We start from the raw sequence: 16644 nt of genomic DNA, 5'->3' as shown, positions 1-16644 counted from the left end.
GAAGCACATCTCAAATCTCTTGTTTCCTGCTACATCTAGATGTACAATTAAGCATGTGTTTGCTAACACGTCAGAATAGTTGTAAGGGCTGTTTGTTAAGCCTGAGGCAAAAAAAAATTAATTGATGGAGTTTTAAAATGGTGAAATTTCTATTTTACACCCCCCCAAGAGTTTTGAAAAAGAAGAAAGAGCCCCCAGGCCTTTAACTCCCCACTTGCAGGAAAGTTGGCACTCAAATCAAAGTCTTTGTTTTATTTCAAACCTTCAGTGTGCTGAGAGCCAAAACAACCAAAACATGTCACTGTCCTAATGCTGGCACACACACCATCGGTTTTCTGTAGCTGATTTTTCAAACAAATGAGTGAAATGTGTTGCTGATAGGACGCTTTTCTCCACACGTTTGGGCAGATCATGGACTGCTCTTTATTCTTCTGGGCTTCGTGGTTGTTAAGCGCGGTGGCAGAGATGGGAACGGCTGAGAACAATATGGGCAAGTCTTTCATCAGACATCTGTCATCTCATCTTCCATCTCGTCCCCCTCTGTTTCACCTTCTGCCTCGCCTTCTTCTTCCTCTTCCTCCTCAGATGTCACATCTAGCTCATCCATCTGGGAGACACACTTTGGACACGAGCAGACAAACAGGTAGTTCTCCCTGGGAAGAAAATGTTCCACCAGTCACATTGTTGCATCTCTGACAAGAGCTGAATTAATCAGGAGCATTCCGCATCTCTGCTGTTACAAAATCTGGTGCTTTTCTGCAGCTGCAATGGACTGTTTAAAACTGCATTCTTTGTCTGTGGTGTAATTAATACTCTGAATCAGCTGGTGTGATGTGGGGCTCCAGAGAATTCTCCCAGGATGCGTCAAAAACTGCGGCTCAGAGTCTTGTAAAAAGAAGCCCCTCGCCCCTCTCCCTCTGTGTTTGGGTGTAATTCAAAGATGGACTGACATCATGCTAATCAATGAGCAGCGTGAACACAGGAGTAGTCATCAGACCCTGCAGCGTCATAGCCTCAAGACTGCCCATTATTGCTTGAAGGCTTTTTATTGATCTGCATGCAATTCATAACAGTATGACCCCCAGTTCAAGTGAATGAGCTAAAGGATTACAGATGCTTACCTCAGAATTTTGTGTCTGCTATGTCGGCTTCTGTCCCGCTGACAGCAATCCAAATAACTGATGCAGATCTCCTGAAAATTGAAGAAAACACACGCCGGCTGAAGAATCCCAACATCAATAACAGGAAGGTATTCAGCTTTGAAAGTTGCAGTTTAGTCCTTCAGACAGCCCTTTTCAGAAATGCACTCTAATCTATTAATCTGACAGCATGGGAGTGTGTGGGCTTCATGTCTGCATCAGCACCATGGTAACTTCTCTGAAAAAGTTGCAGTCTTACTGGATAAGTAGCATTTGCAAATCTTTTCAGTACAGTACAAGTCTTAGCTGCAACTTCAGACATGGGATATGTAGCATCACTGTTTTCATCAGTCAATCAGAGTTATCAGTTTCATTCACACAAACCCATGATGGAGATGGAAAGAGTCTCAGTAAAAGTGCAATCCTGCCTCAGCACGTTGGAATCTGTTGATGCGCATACATGCAGGTCAGACTTGTGCCATGTTGAAAGCTAAAGGTAAACGTCACTGGGTCAGACCTAGTAAGGTTGGTGTCTATAAAAAAAAAAAACAAAGTCCTCAATGAGGCATGAAATGAAGAATGCACCAAAATAACTGAAGGGTTTGGAAGCAGAATGGTCTAACATACTTTCTGCAGTTTTGGAGAAAAATGGGTTCAGAGTTTTGTGTTTTCAAGAAGCGCCACTGTAATGTCATATTTGGGTTGTGGGTTAGACCACTTTGCCACTAAAATATAGATCATAAAATATTAGAAATTATATAAAACTAAATTTGGATTTTTTGTGGGTTAGACCATTCTGCTTTTAACCCCTTCAATTGAAAGCAGTGCACTGATGTAGGGTCTGGTATGTACCTTTGCTCTCTCCACTCTCACTGTTATGTTTGTGTCCAAATGAGGCTGTGAGCAACACTGAATGACAGACTAGTGAAACCAGAAATCTCACATACCACGTGTCGGAAAAGTGCTCGAGTATTGCCGCTTTTCAAATGGAAGAAATATGTTCTCCCCCAAATGTCTTATTGTGTTGTGCAGGAAGCTGCTCTGTCCTTCCATCTCTCCACTGGTGAAATGTTGTACAAAGCGCTTCTGTCTTTGCCAGCGTTCAAAGGAGAGCTTTGAACGCTGAAAGTAGCGCGGCTGCTGTGACATTACTGTGCCGCGCAGATGCAAGGCTTCTCAATCTTTCTGACAGCTTGACAAACCCACTCCAATCCTGGAAGTCTCAGCCTTCTAATACCGTCTGACAAGGGAGCATGCAAAGCTAGAGAGGGATGTTCTGTCCCGTCTATCCCAGGCCAAAATTTATCACTCTAAACCCAGACATGTCAGCTGACCTCTCCTGGGTTGATGTCATTTAGGGCACTGAGGTGAAGCAGGAAATTGTTGTCGGGGAAGGACGCCTCTGCGTTGGGTATGCAGCTGTGGTTACCTGAAGGGGTCAGAGAAGAAAGAGGTCATCGGATGGCCTTTTGGAATAGCAGCAACTTTAAACCAAAGTGAGTGCTTACAGCAGAGACATCATCTGCACCTACATGAGCTTTGAAGCATGAACAGTCCAGAGCCCTCACAGTTCAGAAAGTCCCCCGTTTCTGCAGAGAAAATGCACAAATTATGCACATTTCTGACCTTTGCTGGGATCTGCACACAGATTACATAATAATCACAGCATTGTCACTGGTCTACACTGAAACATGCAATAATAAACACTCGCTCAAACAATACGACCGCTGAAAATCTGCTCAGTGCAGACAAAAATAATTTACTCGGGGAAAAAAAAACACTGCAAAAATGAGATAAAACTATGACCTTTTTCAATGTCCTTGTACAGCTGGTCAATAAAGGAGTCCAAATGCTCCCTCTGCTGGGCAGGAAGCTCAAGTGCATCACAGGCATGAACCCACTGACTCAAAGAGCTGAAATTGATGAGAGAAAACACTCACAAAGAGAGAAAACTATCTGAGCCAAACTGAGGTCCAGAGTTGGGCCTGTTGATGGTTAAAGTAAAGATCAGAGGCAGGTGTTTACCTGGTGCCAATGCCTTGTCCGTTTGTTCCCACCAGAGCAAACAGAGAGCGGAAACCTTCAGGAACAAACCACTGCAATACAATTATACCTTCATTAATTCATAGAAGAGGAGATTTTCAGTTTCATTTTAACCCTTTTAGTGTCACTTGAGCTGGTAGAAGCTCTGTTTGTCTGCTCCAGTAGAAAGCAGATGGTCTTTTTTTATTCTTCACCTCTGATCCAACTGGGTGAACCTGCCAGGGAGAGGGATGTCTGCTGTACATCACATATGGCTGATAAGTGGTTTGTAGACTACCTGATCTGATTACAAATGGCTGTTACAGTTTAACATAGAAGGCTTCCTTCATCTTTCTCTTAAACCATCTGTCTTCTCTCTAGAGTCACTGTCTTTAGAGGAGTTCTCCTCATCCCTAAGAAGGAGGCGGACAGCTGAGTTTTGACTATGTTGAGTTGTTTCTCCTTAATGTACAGGTCTGTTCACTCCTCGCTGAATTGGACTGCATATGCATGTTCAGTGTGTGAAAACCAATTCTGACCTAAGACTGGGCCTGTAGTGCACCAAAGTGTTGTGTTAGAGGGAGATCCCTCTAAGTTGCCTGGACACTCTGGTTACAAACATGATGATAATTTTCTCCTCCAGGCTGCTATTAGGATCCTGATGAGAGTGTGGAAGCAACACCATATCACACCCATCCTACATTCCCTCTTCTGGCTCCCCATCTCCTCCAGAATTCATGACAAAAATCGCTCCTCTCATTTATCAATGCATTCATGGCAATGCTCCGGAATACCTCAAAGAACTCATCTGTCACCTATCATCGAAAAGAAACCTTCACACCAAGAACTGTCACCTCCTCCGCCTGCCCAGAACCAAACTCCGGACCATGTGAGACAGAGCCTTCCACTCAGCCGGTCCTCGCCTCTCATCACCTGAGAGCTCCACAGACAAAAAAAACAAAGCTTTTAATTAAACATGCCCCTGAAGTTTCAATTTTTTATTGTTATTTTACCTGATTGTTTTGTTTTTATATCTTCAACCTAGCACTTTGAGATTTTGCCTAAATGAAAAGTGCATAATTAATCTAATTTATTGCTATTATTCCACCCCGTTATCCCGTTTTTTTTAAAAATAAATAAATTAAAAATCAGATTCCATAAAGGACCAGTTGGTTTTATATGTTCTCACAGTATAACTGCTGCATTTCTTTTCTTCTGTTAGTAGGGGCATTCTCAACCCAGTGCTAGACGGTTCTAATGACCCTCTGCTTATGTTCCAGGTGGTGGTGGGAGTCGAACAGCAGGTATCGGTTTGTGTGTAGGTTTCCAGTAAACTTCAGAGTTGAGATTTCTGTCCTCCTCTATGTGCACAACACAGTCCATAAAGAGCAGCTTGTTTTCCATGATATTGTCCTTTTCTGAAGTCAATGTTGCCGTCCACTGACTTAAAACGTTCTGTGAAGGCTTCTACTTCTCAGGTTAAGACTTTGACCCATGTTTCATCCGCATCTCTGAGCGAGTGGATGGTGTTGTTCCCTTGTAAAAAGCAGAACATTGAGCTCTTTCACAGGAAAAACTTCCATCCACTGGGTCAGATATGTGGATGACACCTGGGTCAAATTCAGAGCGCAAGAAGAAGACGCCTTTATAGAGCACGTTAAAACGGGGAATAAAAACATCGAGTTCACAGCAGACGGGAAAAACAAACGGCCTTTTTTGGACTGTGCTGTGCACATTAAAGCATTAACAAAGAGATTTACTGTTTGACTCCCGCCACCCACTTGGTGTGATCAAAACTTTAAAGCAGCAGGCTCAGCATGTCCAAGAGAGGGAAAAGAAAAGCACCAAAGACATGTTAGGAAAGCTCTTGAAACCTGTGGGTGTCCTAATTGGGAATTCATGAAGAAATCTGGAGAGAAAAAAAAACTCCACAACATCAGCAGAGAAGATTACAAGAACATGCGGCACAACACTGATCATGACGAGTCTCTGAGAAACAGCATCTTGAGGCACTTCAGATCCACTCTGAGACAGAAACTAGTTGAGTCTGAGAATAAAACGACCAAACACAGGCTGAGCAACACTGTATGTGCAGTCCAACACTGCAAAAACTCTAAATCCAACCAAGTCTATTTGTCTTATTTTTAGTCCAAATGTCTCATCCCACTTGATTTAAGATAAATTCACTTAAGAGACATTTCAGCAAGATGGGTGGACTTGTTTTCAGAATAACTGTCTAGTCAAACAATCTAGAAATTATCTTGTTTTGAGTCGAATTTTACAAGAAAAGTCAAAATAAGTTGAATACATCTGAAATTAGGAGGTCACATGAAAGGAAAATTCTATTTTTTTTGCATGTCTGGCTTATTTTAAGAGACTTAAGCTTGAGAATCCTGGTAAAATATGGCTTAAAATAAGTTTTCACAGCTAACTTTAAGATCTCAATATTCTAAATATCATACCTCATTTCAAGAAATCTTACCAAGCCATTTCCACTTGTTCTACTGGCAGATTTTGTTCACTTATTTCAAGGTAAAAGTTCCTTGAAATAAGCTTTTTTTTTTTTTTAGTGTTGTTTTGAGAGGGGCATTTTTCCCAGTTAATGCAGCAAGGAGTCCACAGACCTGAATACGGGGGAGACTAAACAACAGTTCAACACAAGAGAGCAGCTCATCAGCACAAGACCCAACAGTCCACCTGCATCTGAAGGGGAAGAGACGCTCCGTTAAGGACAGTGATGTCTGGGCAGAGAAGACAGATGGTTTGAGACAGAAGTTAAGGAATATTTTTAAGCACAACACCCATATGAAGCACATAGAACAGTCCTGACATCCCTCTTCTGGCAGTTTCACCACCATTCACACTTTGAGTCGTGAGCTGAGCACGACAAACTCCCAACAATATTTAGAACTAATGACGCCTCTTGGACGAAAAGATAAACATCCTAGAAAACCAAAAAGAAGTCCAGCTGCCTTCTACTGGAGCACACGAGAGCGAGTGGAATAGTTTGAGTCACTGTGGAAAAGAAACAACATCTGGCAGCATGTTCTTAAATGGGAATATTGTGATTAGTTATTACACACTTGGCTTTTGGAGGGTTAATCACACAAAACTTCACCTTAATATCTGGGGAATTGTACAAGCATTATAGAAAACTGTATAAAAAGTTTAGAAAAACGCAAAACAAAATTTCAGAGCCCAGGATGGCACCACTGATTTGTCCAAGCAACAATCCAAAACTGCAGAGATTTTAGCTTAAAATGATGTAAAACGCACATTTGAGAATCCCAGAGCAAACATTATTTGGTGTTTTACTTGCAGAATCCCCTAAATTATCTGTAGATTTAGTTTTTTCCAAATTCTCACCAAATGAAATAATGACTAAACTCGTCAGCTGTAATCTAACTTGTCACAATATGAAACGGTGCTTTGCAAATGGCAGCTCTGCGACACATGAATTGATGGACACCAACGGGAACATGTTTAGGAACCCTGACATTTATACAGAAAGTGATGCAGCAAGCAGGACAGCATTTAGGAGGCAGAGAAGGCCAAATAAAAATCACAACTGTCAGTTCAAAGTTCACCTCTGAGCTGCAGTAATTAAGCGTCCTGAGAAACAAGCGCGTTTTGGCAGCTGCGTGCGGCATTTCTGGTGAAAACGAGCTGAATAAATGTGAATTACAAGCTTGAAAACGTGAAGAAACACTGAATGTTTAACTCACCCTGCTGAGATGGTCGTCATAAAGTGCTGCTCTGAAAAGGCTGTGTAACAAGGCCAACTGCCCCTGTAAAACCAACGGGAAATAAATAAATGTCACTCCGTATGTGACAGAAAGCGTACATCACAAGCATAGGTGGCCACAGTGGGAAGTGGGACTCTCTCAGGGGAAAGTAACGCTGACATGCTTTGCTTACTGAGCTGTGAGGAGCTGCGATCGCCACATGAGCACGATATCGTCTTTGAACTGACGGGCTTTCTACATTTTGCACCTCAACAACTTCGTATCTGCAGCAGGAACAACATGAAGGTAACTCACTCTGAACTGCTCTCCCAGAAGCTTGTGTGCGATCTCCTCTTCCTCGTTGGCCGCCCGGCTGCAGAAGTGAGAAAACAGCTTCTGCCAGTGCGCTTTATCTTTGGCCTGGACAACATCAACAACACCGTGGCATTTGGTTATTACAGTGTGTCTTATTGTCGGAGTGCAGCATTTCTTGAACACACACAGCTCATGTTTCACTGCATATTGTAAAGAATAATGAATGTTTTAACCCTTCTGTTGTCCTGTTTTAAAGTTAAAAATGTGAGGAAAAAAAAAATATGTATTTTCACAGTGAAACTTCTGATGTCCACACTCTCAACATTTTTGGGAAATTTTTGAACATTTCTCGGTGGAAAAAAAGAAATGTTAAAAAGAATTTTAAGAATATATACAAAAAAAAATCAACCAAAATCGAGTGAAACTCGTTGGATTTTGGTTGATTTTTTGTAAATATTCTTAAAGAAAATATTAGAAGTTTTACTGACATATATGATTTTTTGGAAGATTTTTTACACATTTTTTGAAAATATTTACAAGAATTTTCTTGTCGAATTTGGGGGATTTAAAAAAAAACTTTTAAAAGGAAAATTTTAAGCAATTAGTCGAATTTTCTTCCTGAAGGTTTTGCAAATTTTCAGAAATTTAGGGAATTTTTTGCTGAATCTTCAGATTTTTTTCAGATAAGGAAACAATATTTTTTGGTGTCTGTAAATGAAGACAACAGGAGGGTTAAAAAGAAAGAGAACCCATTTAAACCAGTTATCTTCACGAGTAACCAGCATCCTTTGAGAGGAAACAACACTTTCATTTGTATCAATTCTAATTTTTTAAGTTTGAAACATGTGAATCCCAAATTTGGTTTGTTGTCATAAAAGTCTGTAAAATCAGTAGATGTCTGATTCTGATGTGTTTACTGTCACTGAAGTTCTCATCAGCCTGTGACCTTATAAAACTTCATTGTTTACAGCATCCATACCAGTCAGGACAAAGTTCATTTCAAGCTAAGTTTAACCCTCTAAATCCCAAAGCAGCCTGAATGTGTCTTAAATAAAGGAATAAATGACACTTTTTGACATAGAAACAGAGAGAAATCATCAAACTTTCAGCTTTCCGGTGGTCCTTGAACACATCATATGTGAAATGTGGTTCTGTGTGGAAAATTGTGATATTTCATCAAACTCATTTCATTTTGTCTCGTGAGAAATTAATTTAAAATTAGTCATTGAAACTGCAGGTTAACAGGATATAAAAACAGACTTACGAGGAAAATAAATGAAGCATGGTTAAAAAAAAAACTAAACTATGGAGCAAGTAGTGAGCAAGCACTTGGAAAATACACTTTTCCAACAAACTACTTTCTAGAGTTGATGAGCATAGCAGTATGAAAACAACATACTTTGTAGAGGTTGAAAAAAATGTCAGTGGCATGAGAAGCCCTCTATTTTTTTGGTAAAAATCTTGTACATACTGGTGTCAGCTTCTTAAATCTTTGTACAAAAAAAACAGCAATGAAGAAAAAAATCAAATAAAACTTATTTTTCTTTTTTACAAACAATATTGCATTTAATAGATCTCGTTGTATGCAGCATGTTTTGTCCTTTCATGTGGCAAAGAGTTTCTCATTTTTATCAAGATTGTTCACATTAATATCTACAGGATTAGCACACACAGGAGGATTTTATTTCTTTTAATCCGATACGTTTCGGAGCTACGAGTGATCAGAGACTCACCTGTTTGACCAAAGCTACCATTCTGGCCATGAGCATGATGCTGGAGGTCTCTGGAGGATAATGCATACTCCTGAAACAACACAATAAAAACCTGAAACAAAAATCTGACAAGAAGGTGAAAACATCTGGCTTATTCCACGTCAGCTCACACAACCTTCCCACTCGGCGTCATAGATTTTATAGAAGAAAATCCTGTGAAACCTTCTGTTTAGTTCATGGGACCTTGTTCCGATGCAGATATTTTATTTATGGTTTTTTGAAGTTTGGCCCTCAGAGCTAAATTTCATCATTTCTCACCACTTCGCTTGTTTTTTTCACTGGACTGAAATTTTCACTGAAGCCTGAGGATAGTTTCCAAGTAGCAGCTGAATGTTTTACAGCAATCAAATGAATAAATTCTCTACCTGAAGGAAGAATCTCTGGCTTTCAAAAATGTATATTTTCACAGGTTTTCACTTCCTTGCAGACAGATTTTGATTCTGTGTTTTATTGATGTCGTTCTTTCTCGTTCTGAAGTTATCTGGTCTTGGATTAAATAACAAAAAAAACAGCCTTAGCTCTTGCTACACGTAGCTCAGAACTGACAGCTTTTAATGTATTTTCACTGTATGTTTTCCAAAGAGGGACTATTTGAAACCTTTTTTAATTCATTATTAAACAGGGTTAATTATTCATTGAAAAACACAGAAAACTGTTTTTTTTCTTTTTAAATCACACATTTTTTACACCTTTGACTGTAATATCACATTCAGTGGTGTTATTTCATAGGTAGTTATTTATACTTTGTTGATTTCAAGTTTTTCTGTGTGTTTGTGCGACTGACACTCGCATCCAAAACAACGACTCGGCCCTAAAGTCGACCTTCACAAAGCTTCTTCACTGTCAGTTGTTGCTGATGTCAAAAAAGATAACATTCTGCTTCATGTCTATTACTGATAGTGGGTGATGGTAAAAAATATATAGAGAGAAAAATGAAAGATTACTCCAACAGTTCAACAAAAAATGTTGGCAACAAAACTAGAAATGAAGAAGTGCTGTAAAAGTAGAATTTATGTTTTGGATTGGATTTCACACTTTTATCTAAGTATCAAGGATGTACAAATACCTACCGTTGAAATAACAACTAAATGTAAGATTACAGCCAGTAAAATGATGAAAAGTTCTCCATTTTCCAAAAATATTAAATGGTGAAGGAGCAATAGAACATCCTTGAAGTTTAAATTGATCTGTCCTTGAAACACGAACGGCGTTTTAAATATATACTTCCTAAAGCAGGACCAAATAACTTCCACAGATCACAGAGCTGTATTAATGCCGGACACACAATCTAAATTTACTTACAAGAAAATAAACACTACTGAAGATACTAATTTTTGAAAATTAGAGATTCATCCTTCAGGTAAATTCAGGATAATTAAATGTTATAATTCGATTACTGTCAAACATTCAGCTGCAATTACTGAGTAACATATTATAATCAGGATCTAATGTATGTTTGGTAGAATTTTCAACCCAATCCAGTGAAAAATAACTAACTGGTGAGGCTTAAGAGGAATCATTAAAATGATTCACTTCAGCTCTGAGGGCCAAACTTCTCATAAATAAAAAAAGCGCTTGGAACTTAAAACTTAAAAGTTTTCACAGTAATTTTTTGCATGAAAATCCATGCCGTTAACTGGGAGGGCTGTGTGCGTCTATAAAATCCTCCTTCACCTCCAAGCATCTTTGAGCTTGTTGATTGGATGGTCTGGGTCTTCCTGAGATGGTCCCAGACACAGAGCCCGATGGTACTGATCCGCTGCAGCCTGCCGACACTCGCTGCTGCAGTATATCACCTGCCCAGGGAGAAGGATTCACAGCAATGAAAATACAATGAAAATGATTTTTTAAAAATGTGTGAATCGTTGCAAGCGGGAGGACAAGCCGGCCTCCCAGCATGCAGCACTGATAGTGTTATGCCCCTGTCTAGGGGGTAGGGTGCACAACATAAAATAAAAAAAAAAAAAGAAGAAAAAATAACCCCGAATATTTCCCCAGTCCCCAAAAGAAACAACAGTCTAACAAGTTCTAAAAAATTACCAGAATTTATTTTGCAATATAACTACAACTTAAAGAGGCCACTGCATGGGCTGTTCATTCAAAACCAACAAAAGACGGATACAAACTAAAGAGGCATTTCTTGCTCTCAAACAAAAGAAAATATCCAATCCAAAAACATACACAATAAGCAAAAAAAAAAACCTACTAAACCAAACAACAAAACTCCGCTACTCTAATCGAATTCAAATATTTGGAGGCTGGGGAGACACACAAAGGGTGCTGCTGTCAAAGTGGCTCCTCCATCACTGCCGGCCGCCAGGATTTGAAATGACAGCCAGCCAATCAGCATTGTCCGCCAACCACGCCTCCTGCACACAAAGATTTACACAGAATCCACAGAGCACCCACTCCCAGACAATAAAACAGTTCGAAACTACAACAAAAAAAAAAAAACAAATACGGCCACAGCCGTAAGAGATAGGAAACTACAAGTCTGCACCGAACAACACTGGAAATTATCAGTATGGTTTATTATTCCTTCAATTTGCATTAATGCAAAAACTTCTAGAAACGATGGATTTCTATGTATAGATCTGTCTCAGACTGGATATTTGAAATCAATGCTTTTCTAACTGTTTTGATTTTAACCAAGTCTCCCTTTGGAAACATTAGCAAAGTGTAAACGTTTTCCCAGAGAAAAGGAATTTACTGTAGCAATTTCTGACAATGTTAAAGAACATAAAGTATTCCTGGAACATCATCATCTGTTGGGAAAAGTGGAGCTGATAAATCTGCAAACGGTGCAGGTGATAATGAGAGAGGAATAAGCTTCATAAGTGTATAGCATCAGGAGCCCGAAGCAGAAAGTCCTGAAATTTGGTGTAATTCACTTTGGTACAGTTGAAATTAGGGCTGAAATGATTCTTCAAGTTATTCGAGTAATTCGATTACTAAAATTCCTCGAGGCAAAATTCTCTGAATCGAGGCTTCGTTTAATCCACCACAAACTAAACCCCACATCACCAACTAGTGGACCGCAGTCTGAGTTCAGTTCAGATTAATTTATAATCAATAAATTAACCGGAGCATTTCTCGTGTTTACGGGATTTAACAGATTAGAGCACTGAACTAGGAAGCCAGTTTAACACAGTCAGGCTTTCTGTGTGTAACTCGGCTCGACAAAAACCTCAGTCAGCGTTAACGGGTATGAAGGTGGTTTTTAACTTTCTTGAACTCAAATTTTCTGCTTCAAACTTGTCCACACAAACAGGAGCATGTAACGCATCATTTGACTCGTTTTCGGCACAAAATGAACCGATGGTGAACAGGTTGTTTTAATGGAGAACACAGAAGGACATAAAAATCCACGACGGTAAAAAGCTGGAAATTATGTAAGACAGGAATGTCGGTAGAAAACAGCTAAATGTGCATTAATACATTTATTTTACAGATCAATGCAGCTGATTATTTGTAACTGACAGCTGCACAATAAAACTATCAAACTTCATGTATTCAATACAAGATATCGTATTGAAGTGCATGTAGGTCTGACACTGTTTCATAATGAAGGAAATCACTTTTATTTGTGGCCAAATCACAGTGAAACTAAAATTACTGAATGAATATTCTCTGTAATACAAATGAACCAAACAAAGGAACATATTTATTAGACTTCTGCATCCCAAACTAAATACATGTGGGGTTACCATGATTTTAGGCTTTAGTTGAATACTCATGTACTATAGTATTTATGTACATTTCATCTGTACTATCCTATACATGTACAATATCCCTGTATTATATTATAGTAAAGTACACCTAGAGACGTCTGCAGGCTCAAAATCAACGCATCAGTCTGACCACTTTTTCTCTTTTCATGATGAGAAAAATGACATTTTTAAAAAAATTCTAGGCCCTCAGCGATCATCAACAGTGGAGACCCACCTGGCACTGAGGACAGGCCTGGTGCAGCTCTGGTCGGACACGACAGAGCTCCGGGTGAGGAAGGCTGAGTCCAGGGTTGCCGCTGAGTCTCCTCGCATTCTCCTCTGCAGTCTCCAGAGCACGTAAGCAGAACTCACAGGCTGTGAAAGCAGCAGAACAGACAGGCAGCGGTGAAGCAAAACTGCATGTCTTAAAGATCAGTTTCAGATGTATAGTGACTAGAAAAAAAATATTCACACCACTGGAAGTTTCTCATTTTACTGCTTTTGGAAATTAAGAAAAAGTGAATTTAATTTGACTGTTCTGTCCAGATCAAGTCAAACAGATTTCCACAAGGTAATGGTATTTCATCAAAATATAAAATGTTCATGTCGAGATGCTGTTTGTATGAAGAGACAGGTGACAAATTAAAGGAAAATTTGACATGAATTGTTTTAGTAAGGTGTTGGGCTACCATGTGCTAAAAGAAGAGTGTCACTCTCAAATTTTCAGCAAATCCACGGGAATGACGGAACACCTTTTATTCATATTGGAAGCATTTTCATTCCACTCATGCCCTGTGAACTGGGACCACTAGAATCAGACATACTTTATCGATCCCAGAGGGGAAATTGCTTATGTTACAGTTGCTCCCATTCAAAGTCTTACAAATGTAAAAAGTACAAAATGTAGAGATAAATATAAGTAGAAAAATATGTTCAAAAAATATAAACATACACTACCATTCAAAAGTTTGGAGTCACTCAGGTAATTTCATGTTTTCCATAACTGCACAAGGGTTTTCTAATCATCAATGAGCCTTTCAACACCATTAGCTAACACAATGTAGCATTAGAACACAGGAGTGATGGTTGCTGGAAATGTTCCTCTGTACCCCTATGGAGATATTCCATTAAAAATCAGCCGTTTCCAGCTAGAATAGACATTTACCACATTAACAATGTCTGTACTGGATTTCTGGTTAATTTAATGTTATCTTCATTGACAAAAGAAAACCCACTTTTCTTTCAAAAATAAAGACATTTCTAAGTGACCGTAGTGTATGGAGAAACTGCAGAATCATAAATGCAAAATGGGCATTTTCTCAGAAAACGAAATGCAAGTATACAGCGTAATAAATGTTTCATGACAGGATAAAGGCGGTTACTCCAAGCGACTTTGTATTGATTTGCAGCGATCCTTTCCTCTAAGGCAACATGTGAGCCTAAACTTCTGCAGCAAAACTTAACAACTGTGTTGCATTTATACCTGATGTCTCACCTTTATATTTGTACAAAGCATTCCACAGGAACTGGGCAGCGACGAGAGGACGCTCAACGAAGATGGAGTCTCCCTTCTTGATGCTCTTTTTGGCAAAGAGACCCTTACCCTGGAACATGAATAACAAACCGTTATCGTTATACTCACCGCACATCAAGTGACTTAAAATCTGAACATTAACTTTATTAATGTTATTTCGTTTTTCAGATACATTAAGTGGGTTTAATGTGCAACATTTCAGTTTTTCTGTGCAATAATCATTCATTCGGTTTGTTTCAGACGTGTCACAGTATCATAAAGAGAAAATAAATACACAATACAACCAAAACAAATCCAGATTGCTTTTTAATATATATCACAACTTATTTTATTATCATTTGTAATACTATTTTACTGTCTAAACACATCGCCAGTGTTTATATTTTTTCGAAGTGTATCATGTTTATTAGTCTCTTCTTAAGTCAGTTTGTTCTCTGAGTAACATATGGCACAAGAATTACCTTCGAGATTAATACAGCTTTATCTCATCTTGTGACTAATACTGATTCCTAGTGTGATTTATCTTTAATAGAATTATTTCTGTTAGCTGGAGGATAGATAGATAGGTAGATACTGTAGATACTTTATTAATCCCAAGGGAAATTTAAGCTATGTTGAGCAGTGTCTAGTTGGATGTCTGTAATAATCCATGAAACGTGTCTCAGTAAAGAAGCAGAAAAAACAACATTTAGTTCAACTAAACTCACAAACAGGAGCCAACTTAGAGTCAGGTCTGTCTGTCTGTGAGCTGAACCTGCAGCGATGATCACAGTTGCTGCTTTAAAGCCGCATTAAACCCCACATTAGTCTAAACCTGTTTTATTCAGACAAACCAGATCCGCTCTCACCTTGATGCTGTCGATAAATCGGACCTCCACGCTGCCGGCAACTTTACCAGGATCCACGCAGAAGGAAAACATGTCATCCACGGGAGCCGCCATGTTTCCACACGACCTTTCACTTCTGAACCCCGAACCTGAGCTTTATGCGCCGGACGGGAAGCAGCGACCTCTGTCGGTGGAGGGCTGAACTGCAGCTCACTGCTGCGAGATTCATAGCAGAACCTCTTCAGTTTGACAGATCATAACACCAGGAAGTAATGCTGCCAACCTTCCCAACACAGTGTTTCTTACAGTCTAGCTATTTTCCAACAAGGTTCTAATAAAATAAATCAGATCCCAATAAATAAATCAAAAACAACATGTCTGACATTTACATGTGATTGCTTACAGTGCCATTATTCAAAGCACTATTAGCTGGAAACCCATGATTTTTCTTTTATGTCACTAAAGATATTATATAACTGCTTTCAGAGCAGTTACACCATCATACCTGCTCAATGTCTGTTCAAATAATGACCATAAATGTAAAAAAGGTAATTTTAACATCAAACCATGCATTACACTGCTTAATCCTCACTAGGGTCGCAGGAGTCCTTGAGTCTGTCCCAGCTGGCTTAGGGTGAAGGCAGGGGACACCCTGGACAGGTCACCAACCTATCACGGGACTACATGTAGAGACAAACAATCACACTCACCCTACAGACAATTTAGAGTTACTAATTAACCTCAGCATGTTTTGGACTGTGGGATGAAGCCGGAGTACCCAGAGAAAAAACGTGCTTGCACAGGGAGAACATGCAAACTCTATGTAGAAAGATCATGGAAAGGCCAGGACACATACTGGGGATCTTCTACCTGCAAGTGCTGCTCACCAAGCCCTCATTTTAACATTTTGTTTCTTATAAAGTACGCCTCTGACTGGCACCACATTACATTTCTAAGCTTCTTCCAGTGCCAAGCACAGGGAGAAAAAGAGCCTTTAAAGGAGAAAAATAAAAGGTTTATGGTTAGTAGAATATTGGAATAGAAAAAGACATTAAAAACTTTTGACCAAATTTGCACCATCACATAACTGTTTTGTATTATTCCATCAAAGCAGTGCTGTAACACTGAATATCAGATATTTATATGAGTGAGCTTGCACAATTTCAAGACAACAGCTACGTTATTTCTCAAGTTATGGTACTTAAACATATAACAACTCCACTCTACCAGCAGACACTGAAAGTTTGGTAAGTAGGCTAAATGTTTATTTTCTTATCGGTACCGCTTTTAATGCACTTCATATGCAACTTTCGTGAGAGACAGCAGGTCCGATTTGTGGCACTGGCAGCAAGCAGTGACACTTTTTGTGGCACCGCGCCGGATGCCACGGTTAATGCCACTGCCGCAGTGACACTTTTTGTGGCACCGCTGCGGATGCCACAAAAAGTGTATATATATATATATATATATATATATATATATACAGTCTATGGTCATTCCAGACAAACTGTCAATCAGGTTACCACGCCCCCTTGCGTCGCAAAACTTAATAAATAAAAAAATCGATATTGATTTATTTTAAGATCAGCCACTTGATCTT

The 16644-nt window shown here is 39.3% G+C and overlaps 1 protein-coding gene across 1 annotated transcript; it reads right to left on the bottom strand.

Moving 5' to 3' along the window:
* Positions 1 to 237: 237 nt before the first annotated feature.
* Positions 238 to 15197, bottom strand: smyd5 (SMYD family member 5). Its single transcript, XM_022199393.2, has 13 exons — positions 15066 to 15197; positions 14179 to 14287; positions 12919 to 13058; positions 10648 to 10769; positions 8935 to 9004; positions 7202 to 7306; positions 6887 to 6949; positions 3165 to 3235; positions 2946 to 3052; positions 2672 to 2728; positions 2474 to 2568; positions 1122 to 1192; positions 238 to 653 (listed from the first exon to the last, which is right to left on the bottom strand). The coding sequence occupies exons 1-13, from the start codon at positions 15156 to 15158 to the stop codon at positions 503 to 505; spliced, it is 1254 nt and encodes a 417-aa protein (XP_022055085.2). The 5' UTR covers positions 15159 to 15197; the 3' UTR covers positions 238 to 502.
* Between the last annotated feature and the right edge of the window lie 1447 nt (positions 15198 to 16644).

This window comes from Acanthochromis polyacanthus, chromosome 10 (assembly GCF_021347895.1).
Source record: "Acanthochromis polyacanthus isolate Apoly-LR-REF ecotype Palm Island chromosome 10, KAUST_Apoly_ChrSc, whole genome shotgun sequence".
Taxonomy (NCBI): domain Eukaryota; kingdom Metazoa; phylum Chordata; class Actinopteri; family Pomacentridae; genus Acanthochromis; species Acanthochromis polyacanthus.
Note: the sequence above shows the minus strand (reverse complement) of the source record. Positions and strands in the feature narration are given on the sequence as shown.